Source organism: Helobdella robusta, assembly GCF_000326865.2.
Source record: "Helobdella robusta unplaced genomic scaffold HELROscaffold_13, whole genome shotgun sequence".
NCBI lineage: Eukaryota > Metazoa > Annelida > Clitellata > Rhynchobdellida > Glossiphoniidae > Helobdella > Helobdella robusta.
Window position 1 is genome coordinate 1,036,572 of NW_008703718.1, and position 11,301 is coordinate 1,047,872.

An 11,301-nucleotide genomic window follows, 5' to 3' on the forward strand; every position below is an offset into this window, starting at 1 on the left:
AAATAATATAAATTTTTAAAAAGCCTATGTTTGAAACATATAAGCATTGTTAAAAAGCATTCGTTGAAAATATAAACCAATTAAATTTTTATGGTAATTGATGACAAAAATTATTGCTATAAAATGAAAAAAAGTAGCCACTAAATCACAAGGCTGTAACACGAACACGTCCTGTTCGACAATCGTCCGCACAAATATATCTGGAAAGAAATGGACAAAACATGGAAAGTGCTGTAACCACAGATAACAGAACGTACGGCCAGCCAACCATACATTGTCCTAATTTGTATATGCCAGATCCAAAACATATTCTTTTCACCACTTTTGAGTCGAATCCAAATGGAAAAATTAAAAGGCTTAATAAGAGAACAGTAACTGTGAATAATTATATATTAAGATTTAATGGCAGGAAAAAATGTATGTTGAAATTTGAAATATTTTGAAATGCATTGCCTCGTTAAAGAGTGGTTGCGGTTAAAAACTATAGATATTTCCAGAAATGCAAACGCAGACACACTAAATTAAAATCGAATCGCGCACATCGCCATCGCCTACTGTCAAATCGCAAGAATACAATAAATTTGATTTTGTCATATTTTCTCCTAAAATTTATTATCTCGCAACATGGAATTTCATATCAGAATTGCATGATCATATTCATTTCTTTATAAACTTCCATGAAAGCAAAAGCGGCGTTGACGTCACATATTAATTATATTGTCTTATAGGAATCATTAACTGGCAAATGAATATTGATCTCGTTTAATTTTATAATGAACCAAGTGCTTAAATGCCAGTTATATTTCTCACATAAAATTCCGTAGTACGCAGCTGATTTACTCTCCAATTTTAATCGTATACTAATTTTTTTAGAAAGATTTCTACATATTTTGGGTTTTAAATTATTTTTATAGAAAAAACACTTTTTCCATTTTTATTTATAACAATTTATTTGACCCCCAAGTGTAGCGTAGCCAGAATTTTTGGCAGGTCTTAGATTTCTAATCAAAATTAGCGACCTTCTTTTTGGCTTATTCTTCATTTTTGAAACATTTTCCTATTATAATCAGTGTTTTGTAAACCTAATGTAGCCAAATGTAAGAGCAGCATCTTTTCAAAATTTTGTTATGTTTTTATGTAAACCTTAACCTTAACTGAATTTTCCGCTGTGGGGCATTATCCCCAAAGCTAACCCATTGGCTACGTCTCTGATTCCTAAAAGACCCATCTGTTATTGGACAATATTTTTTGCTTTTAAACAATTTATTTCGCTTTATTCAATACTATTTGCTTATTATAGTTTTGCTTTGATTGTTACAAACTGTATTCTTAATTATCTTATTTAGTAACATTTTTTATGTTATATATCTTGAAAAAATGTTTTAACATTTGTTATTGATATTCAAGATATCATATGTTATTTTATTAAAATAAAATTTGATAAAAATTCGACATTTTAAAATTTAACTAAGATGGATCAAAATTCCATTTCTATAGTGTGACTGTTTAGGTTTTACCGGCCAAATATATAATTTAAAAATAAGATACATGTGGGGTAGCTATCAAATGAGTTAGCGCGGTTAACGTTAATGAAACTTTAATTTTTTTATTCTATGTTTAACTACTCAATTATATTAGGTCCCAGTGTATCCTCTACTTTTCAATTTCGTTCGACGGTTAACCCACCTTGTCTTGCTTTGTAGTGAAGTGATGAGTACCTAAAGAGATTCAAGCCTTTAACATGCACAGTTTGTGATGCTTGGTTTCACACGTTTTCCCGCATGCTGTGTGTGTGTGCGTGTTGTTAGCTTAGAACCTCTAAGTGTTGCAAGAAAAAATTACCTTAACCTTCAAAAAATGAAAAGAAAATTTTTATAGAACGTCCCCATAAATATTTAATCTAAGAATTGAACTGTAAGTTTTGATGTAAAATTCTGACCGCAAAGCACTTTCTACATTCATTCTAATGACTTGTTCTCCTGGCGTTAATAAAATGATGTGAATTATTTGGCTTGAAGTGTTTGCGTCACTCCACTGTATTTTAGATGCACACATTCAAACCGCATTTAGTTATAGGGGCGAGTGGATCTCTTAAACAACGTCAACAACCACATACTTACATAACTAGTTATGTGTATTTTTAATTAATGTTTAACTCCTTTTAGCGTGTAACAATTGTGAACGTTCAAATAGGGATTAATAAGTTACAAGTCTATGAAAAGAAAGATTTTATGAATCATTATTACTAAGAAGAAGAACAAAATAGTAATAAATCTGTAGTGACTAATAAAGATGAAACGATAGGTATAGCAGGTGATCTTCATTATGCAGAGCGGATGCGCTTGATTTCTGATGAACGGAAGTAACAAACGTGCATTGATTGAGATATCATAACTTTACATTAGATGTTTTTTTATATTTATTTAACAAACCTTGTTATTAGTTAACAATTGTTAGCGTAAACCCGACATTTTGTGTTGAGTAGCATGGTTGTATAATGAATATAAAAATTAAAATTATGTTTTCAGATTCAGTCAGTATTTCCAGCGATCAAACCACATGTATAATTATAGATACTTATTCCCTCACTGCATTTTGTATTCATCTCAATCTCTGCATGTGTTCAAGTATAATTTTTATAAAGAACATAAAATTTATGTTAACATAGAAGAAATAAGACTTACCTGCAAGAATTTGAAGGCTTGCCACATACTTCGTCATGCGACGAATTATTATTGATGATTTAGATCCGAAACTTACGATAAAAGCTAGTCCAGTGGTAATAAAAAATAGAAAACTACCAAGTCCCATAAATATGCATGAAATCTGCCAGAAAGTGTTGGGAAGATTTTTCAGATGAAAATAATTTCCGTAAAATTGACAGAGCATAGACTCTTCATCTTTGTAGCTATCTAGAAAATATTTACCTTCTTCATATAATTTATAGTGAGCTCCTTGCCGTTTATAAAATCGCAACGCAAATTTTTTATTGTTAAAATTTCTCTCATTCCAACTAGAACCGCTGTTTTTTCCAATATTTATGTTTACGTCCAAAATTTTAGAGTAGAGCGCAAAGTTTTCTGAATCAAGTTCCAAGCAGAAACTATACAATCCCATGCAAACACTGAAGTCATCGCTTATTATCCACTGCGGTTTGGTGAAGCTATACGCGCTGGCAAAACTTACCATTGTTGAGAGAAATATCCATAGAAGTCTTACGTACACACAGACCTTTTGCTCGATTTTAATTACATTTTTTATGTCATTTGTAACATGATTCTTTCTTTTGAATTCAATAGAGCGAATATTTGAATTTTTTCCATTCATGTTAATTTGCATTAGTTCGATAATAATTATTTGTTATTCATTTCATTATTTTTACAATTATATAATAATGCAAAGTGAATGTATCATTTAAATAAAATTACACCACGCTTTGCCATGCTTCGATTGAACTGTACCGGACCGACCGGCAGGCTCGATACCGAGTGTGTGCTTAAAGCCATGCTCAAAGCTTATATCATTCGCATATTTTAGTATGCATGTTGCCTATATATATAAATATAAAAGAAACATACACAAATATAACTGATATTGCACAACATACTTTATTATACAACTACTATTACTATCTGTGTCAGATCTCATTTCAATTAAAAATAAAGCTATATAATAAATACAGCAGCGTAAATCTACGCGGGGATATAGCTCAGTGGTAGAGCGCTTGCTTCGCATGTAAGAGGCCGCGGGTTCAAGTCCCGCTATCTCCATATCTTTTTAAGCAAAATTACTTAAATGGAAATAAATGGCGTTAAATGGACAAACTGGCGAGAGTAAACTTTTGTAAGTTTAGAGGTTGGTTAAATTGTTTATGCTTTTGATTAACGCATTCTTTGTTTAAAAAAACGAATTCATCTATACTTTCTACGTAAATTAGCTAATTAATTTTCTAAATTGGCACTCATATATCATAATTATATTGCAACTTTATTCAATTTTTTAAAACTATTAATGTAATTGTAATGAAGCTCCTCGTCCTTCCTCACATTTTCTTAATTCCATTTAAACACTCTCAAGATGAATATGAGCATGCTTTTTCTAAAACTCTTCTTTATTTCTAACAAAGCTCGAAGCAAATCTCAAAACTTTCGAGTCTATAAATGAATTAAGATGTTCAGTATAACATATAGTTATAGCAGTTACTCTTAATTTTCCGCGCCATTTTTAACTATCTTTTAAATATTCTACCTGGCACATTCTCCCGGCACAACGCCAACCACAAGTGTCATAAGACAATACGCACGTTAAAGAGTTTCTTACATAAAAGTTATTCCGTATTTGCGTACACTATTAATGAAAAAGGGGCGCTAAGACTAAGCGTAGAATCAGTTTTTTACCATTTAAAACAAACTTCATTCTCAAGTATTTAGACTCAAGTATTTAGAAACGCAATATGAACCATCACGACAGAGATGGCTTGATTGTAGCAGGTGAACTGTTATGCACGCTTAAATTCATTTAATAAAATAGCCATGATGCTACACATATATATATATATATATATACAGAATAAATATAGTGATGCTATGATTTATTATATTATATATACATATGGATATGATTATTGTGTATCACACATAAATAACACAGCATCCTACATCAACTTTGAAATAAAATTTAATTGTCTTTTCTGAGAAATTCATGACATTTATAAAGTTTGACAAGAGAATGCGATCATGGAATTTATTCAATCAAGCTATTTTTTTGCACTCTTCAAATTACCAGATATCATTTAATGTATAGTAGCAAATGATAACTCCATAATTTATAAAGTGAAATCAGCAATGAAAAAAGCAATCAAACGACAAAACATTATTTGCAGGGCATAATAAAGTATTGTCAAAATAACATGAAGAAAATTACTGGTGAAATTTATTTAACATTTGAGGATAAGGATTTCAAAACTTTTTCAATAGCCATAGGTGAGACATTCAATCTGATAAGCTCCAAAATAGTCCTGCAAATGCCAAAATAAAAATTATTTTTATTCAATTGCAATTGTTTAAAAACATTGACAAATGGAGTTTTAGAATTTAATTTTTTCAATACTTATCTTCATATGTTCCAAAACATTATAAAAAAATTCATAATTTAAAACAGGTCTTGAAAGAAGTAAATTTATAAGATTAGCAAATTAAAGAAATGATTTTTAATAATTTCATATAGAAAATATTTAGGAATAAATATTATAATAAAATTATTAAAAATGAAATAGATACAATAAAATTTTGTAAAATACAAAAATCCTAGATAGCTATATTGACCAAATTGCAAATTTGATATTATATGTTTATTAGTATGTCATTTACATGTTATAATTAAAAATTATAATTTTAATCTGATAAACTGCAGCCCTTAATTTAATTTTTAATTTGAAATTGAATGATAGGCATTAAAATTAAATTGTTCTTTACTTTGTTACATTTATTTAATAATTTAATTGACAATTTTTTTTCAAGTTTATTGTTGGCAAAGGCCATTTTTTTCAAATAAATAAAATGAATATGTAAATCTATTCAATGCCCTAACCAATTTTATTTATTACTGCAGATAGATAATACCAATAAATATAAAAAATTAAAAATGGCTTTCTTTTCATTTTTCTGTTTTATATAGGAGGTTGAAAAAAAATTATTTGTAGTTGCTTTAAAACATTGATACAAACCTCTCCGATCTCTCAAAAAAACTAATAAAACCAAATTAGATCAAAAATTGGATAAATTATTATTATGAAATGTCACAAACTTGAAGACATTTATGTCCCAGGGAATGCCGGCCGATTGCGATAATAGAAATAAATCGATATCGTCGGCAGTTAGGGAAAATTTTTGAATATCTTTTGCCGAGAGATTGCTCCGACTCATACTGGTCATTTATTTAATTTTAATTGGCTAACTAATTGGCATACTGACGAATTGCATGATTTTTTCAGGTAAGCGCCATCGCTTTGTGCAATGTTAAAAAATCGTCATATTCATTTTAGGGTCGGGCTATTTTGTTTGTTTATTGCCAATTTCCGGCGCTTTCAGCACAAATGGGCTATCTTTACTACGCCTATTTCTTTTTTTTCTGATTTTATACCTGGGTATTGTTGATTTTGTTTAGTTTTAATTTTCGTAGATAAGGTTTAAATCTGTTAAGTATTTTATTGTGTTTGGAATGCTAATTGGATCATCAAATATTTGCTGCATGCTGGTCGGAATGTTGTGAATTCTTCTGTTTAACTGGTATTTTTGACATTCTGTAATGTAATGAATGCAGTCTTGAACTACAAGTATCGCAAACTGGAGGTGAAGATCTTGTGTAAATCCAAGAGTGAGATAATTTTGTGTGACCTATTTTGATTCCGTTTGGTATCTTCTTTCTATATGCAATACATTTGAATTCGGACTATTTCCTTTAAGGTTTGAACTTTTTAAAAAGTTATTGGATTGATTCCATTTTGTTGCCACGTGAATACGATATACTGATGTATGATGGGTTTAATATCGGACATTGGTATTGGAATGTTTGATACTGGAAGAGAGTGTGCCAGGCTGGCAGCCTGGTCTGCTCTTTCGTTGCCCAAAATTCCAACCTGGCTTGAACTCCAAACTAATTTTATTGAATTATTATTTATCATTACGTTGTGAATTTTGTTTTTAATCATTGTTACTAGAGAGTTTTTATTTCTATGCGAATTTATTGCCGTGAGGCTAGACAAGGAGTCTGTGACAGTTAGAAATTGGTTTGTTTTGAAGTTTTTTATGTGATCCAGTGCCATGTTAATTGCAGTTCAGCTGCGAAAGTCGATGCGTATGGTGTGAGTCGTTAGAGTAGGGTTTGTTTGAGACTAGGAATGACAGCTGTTGCTGATGTTGATCCTTTTTATCTCGACCCTCTTTTACTTTTTTTTTACTTATTTTACTTACTTGGATTGTTGGCTTATTGGCTTAATTACGAAATTGCATAGGTTTTATATATAGAGAGTTAATTAAAAAAGGATGATGAATGAACTAAATTTTTGTAACAAGTAAAAGGCCAAAAATTGAAACTAATGGTAAAATTACCAAAAAATAAAATAAAATAAAATACAATAATGAATAAATACATTTTCATCTATTTGCATGAATACATTACAACATCTTTGTCAATGGTTTGAATTGCCTTGACAACAAAAATGGCATGTTTTCTGCTTGCCTTATAGAAATTTTTTTTTAAGAGGTAATCTCTTAAGCGATGTTTCAAAACGTTGATCGTATTTGTTTTTTAAAATGAATTTTTGTTCAAAAGCAACTTTGAGTGATTTAAACATTAGCTTGATAACTTTAAGAGATGCTAACAATGAAAGGGCGAGGAAAATGAAGACGAAATTAGAACCTCTGTTAAATAATAACCGTAACAACCCTTCTGCCTCCAACCCTGACGATAACTTTAACCTCCAGAAAAACCATTTATCGGCAATTGTCAAATCATCCAAATATTTTGATAATGATGTTAATTGTAACAAATTGCACCATATGGAAAATTTGGAAAAATCAATCCAGTTTCTCCAAAGTCAGCATCATCATATTCTTGGAAATTTGCACAACGAAATTGACGAATTAAAACATCAAAATAGAGGTATGTATATCCAGTTTTCAATACTGTTTTTCATGACTGAAATATTTTGAATTTTTTTTACTTGTCACAGAACTTCAATTACAGATTGCTAAACTAACTTCAAATAGTTTTAAAAAAGGTTAGTCATTTAAAATGTTGGCCACAATTATTTTATAGAGTTTAGTTTTTGTAGAGAACTGATGCATCTATTCTATAACATTATGCTAGATTTGGTTATTTGGGACTTTTTATGGTTATAATTGTTTTAAATTAATTTCTTTTTAGAATTTCTCAATGAAAATACTGAAACATCTGCATCTCATTTGAATAATGACGAAAATATTAGACTGAAAAAAATAGTTTCTGCTTTAGAGAAAGCTTTAAAAGAGGAGACTGCTAAAAATACTGAACTTCTTGCTAGCTTGAAAAGGAAAAATGAGTAATTATATTAATAATTTCAAGTTTGTTTCAAGTTATGGATTTTTATTTTTATAATCCAGCATTATTTTGTTTCTACTTATTTAAGATTATTGGATGGAAATACTTTGGTTCAGGAAAGTAATTTTACGAGATTAGAACATGACTCTAACAAATTGGATGTCAGGGTTTCTTTCCCACCTGTTATAAAACACTGTAAATTGAAAAATAATGAACTTAAATTACTCTCTGGTAAATCATCTATTGAAAATCTGCATTTACACAAAGACTTGACTTGCTTAAGAGGCCATAAACTGTTTAAATCCGTTAGTTGATAAAATTCCGAATAAAGTTTTTTTACTATTTTACTGATGTTTTCAATTTTGAATTCCATTTTAATAGTTATTATTATTTTAGTTGAATACAGTTTTGTTTAATTAGACTGCCATTTTAATATTTGATATAAATGAATATTTTCTGGTTCATTAGACCAGAGTGTCAAAATCTGATGAAAAATATCCAACTCCAACTCTGGGTAAAAATTGTTGACTCCCGACTCTGACTCTGGGTTACAAAAGTTTAAAAAAAATTTGTCAACTTTTGCATAATGATTTTACTTATATATCACTACAAAATGAAAAATACTTCAAAAACACTTAAAATCAGTCAATGTAATGTTCTTAGTGAAAAAACTTTATATTTATGTTTTTAAACTAACTGAAATAAAATTATGTGATTTTCTTCAAATTATTAGCATTTATTTTCAGCATGAAAGTTGATTTCATATAGCTACATATATTTAATTTCTTAAAAACTCGGTGTTAAAAAATATTTTTGGAATAAAATATTTCAAATTCTTAATACGTTCCGGATGAAAAATATCAGACTCCAGCCTCAAAAAATTTCGACTCCGGCAAAAGTCTCCCACTCCGACACACAGCAATCAACTAATTAGTAATTTGATACCAGATTGATTTCTATTTCTGACAATTATATAATAAGAGCAACAAATGTTCAATTGTTTTAGTATGGAAATGAGTACAATGAAGATGTTTCACATTCTCAAATGACACATGAACATGCTTGTAGATTGAGAAGAAACAGTACATCATCTGAGATGTCTCAACTCAAATTGCCACCTATTAATCCCGATACAAAAAATCAGTTATGTTTATGCTTCTTAAAGTTACATTTGGTTAATTTATTAATATATTTTTGTTAAAAACTCAGTTGTACACAAATTTTGAGTGAATCTTCTATTTTGGTTTTGCCTGAAATGTGCCTGAAAAACTTTTTTATTATAAACAAATAATAGGATTAAAGAAAAGGTATCAGATGGCGGTGATACAAAACCAGATCTTCCAAGAAAGAATCTCACAGGAAAAAATAAATGGAAATACATCAACTAAATTTTGATGAATGACAATTGAAAACAAATAAATTATATTTTTGAAATGAAAATGTGTGAAGGGAATTCATTCTTTTTAGTCATGGTCTTTAAAGTTGGAATTTAAAATAAAATAAATTTATGATTCGTCATTTTTATAGAAATTTTTATTTGTGTAAGGTTATGGATATTGGGTCAGTTGAGAAAAATTGAAAGATTCTAAAAATATTATGTACATTTCGGGAAGTTTTGAATGATTGATTGATTTCTAAAAATAAGGAGAAGGAATGTGAAAAACGCAATGAAGATTTTGCTCAAATTAGACACGCGAGAGATGGCTTTTACTGCGTACTTCTGAAATACAATACTAAGAATATTCCAAGTCACAAATCCTGCAACAGTAATATAATTTGGACAGTTTATGTGTCAATTTCAAGTGTCACTACTGCTGTTTCCAAAGAAGTAAAGGCAGTACCTCCAGCGCATAAAAAGCAAAAAGTTATGTTCGATGATTGAGCTTTAAGAGCAAGTTTTGGATCGAAATCATCAGTGACAAAATTTTATAATGCCTCAACCGCAATGTAATCTCATGCATAAACAGTATTGTGTGATTTGAGTTTTTCTTTCTGTATGATGTCTAAGAAAAGATTAAGTTAATCTGATTAACTACTTTAAATGGTAACTCAATTGCTTCAGCATATTTTTCATATCTTAAACATTAGCCTGGTAATTAATAATAGATTAAAAAATTGACAAGACCACGATGATGTAATTATATTTGCAGTCATCTTTTCCAAATGCCTGAATCAGAATAACATTTACACATTTTTGCCTGAGACAATTGCAAATTATAGAGGCGAATTTTATTTTCCAAACTGGATGGTATTACAAATGTTTCATATAGGCAACATCCGTTGAGATATATACCAAGAATTACCTCATAAGTTTAAACTTTATGCATCAATGGCATTGTGAAATAGAGGGTCTGCAGATTATCCTTCAGTATTCCCTAGACAAAACAACAAGTTGCTACAAAAATATCAACGTTAAATATCAACTATAACTTTAATTACTTTTTCTGTTAGTTACATTATTATTTTATCTAGTAAGTTTTAAAATTTATATGTAGGGGAGACTGGGGTCGAATGGACCAGGTACCGAAAGGACCTTCGAAATTAAAAATAGTAAACATGCGCTAACATTTTTTTAAAATTTAAATTCATATACGTCTCTTGGCTTTCTATAACCAGATGTAAATTTTATTAAATGTTTTTAGTAGCCGATTTAACTGTTTCACTTTTCCTTTTTTTGCGAGAAAAAGTGAAATATTCGTCTGTTTCTTTTTGAGTGTTTTAGAAAAATTTCGAGCGGTATGTTTTTGTTTTTTTGTCAGTTTCTATAAAATAATGCTTTCTGAACACGATAGTGTTGATTTGACACCTTTATCCTTTTTAATTTATTTGGCATGTCCGTTTTAGTGTCCAACTACCATGTGGTACAGGATGGACCAGCTTTGTGTGTACAGAATGAACCACTCTAATAAATACTAATACTTATATAAAGAATGATACCCTGGTCACAGTGGTTTATTAGTAATTGGAATTGAATCCATATCTAACTAAATATCAATTACTTTTGTAATTTCAATTTTAATAATTATTAATTATGAATTTTTAATTTAAAAATTAAAAAGTTCTAGAATATCTTTTGCTCCAATTTTCAATTTTAATAAAAAAATTATTGGAGATTGTGATAGTAATAATGTTTTTATTAATATTAGGAAATTTAAGTAAAATGATATTAAATAATTTTTTAATACAAGACCAAAAGGAGGATGAGGTCAAGAGCATTAAACG

The 11,301-nt window shown here is 29.3% G+C and overlaps 1 protein-coding gene across 1 annotated transcript; it reads left to right on the plus strand.

Moving 5' to 3' along the window:
• Positions 1–7,313: 7,313 nt before the first annotated feature.
• Positions 7,314–8,084, plus strand: HELRODRAFT_168257 (hypothetical protein; the record flags this gene model as incomplete). The annotated part of the gene is made up of 3 exons (XM_009014140.1): positions 7,314–7,662; positions 7,733–7,780; positions 7,927–8,084. 3 exons carry the CDS (start codon positions 7,314–7,316, stop codon positions 8,082–8,084), a joined length of 555 nt encoding a protein of 184 aa, XP_009012388.1.
• Between the last annotated feature and the right edge of the window lie 3,217 nt (positions 8,085–11,301).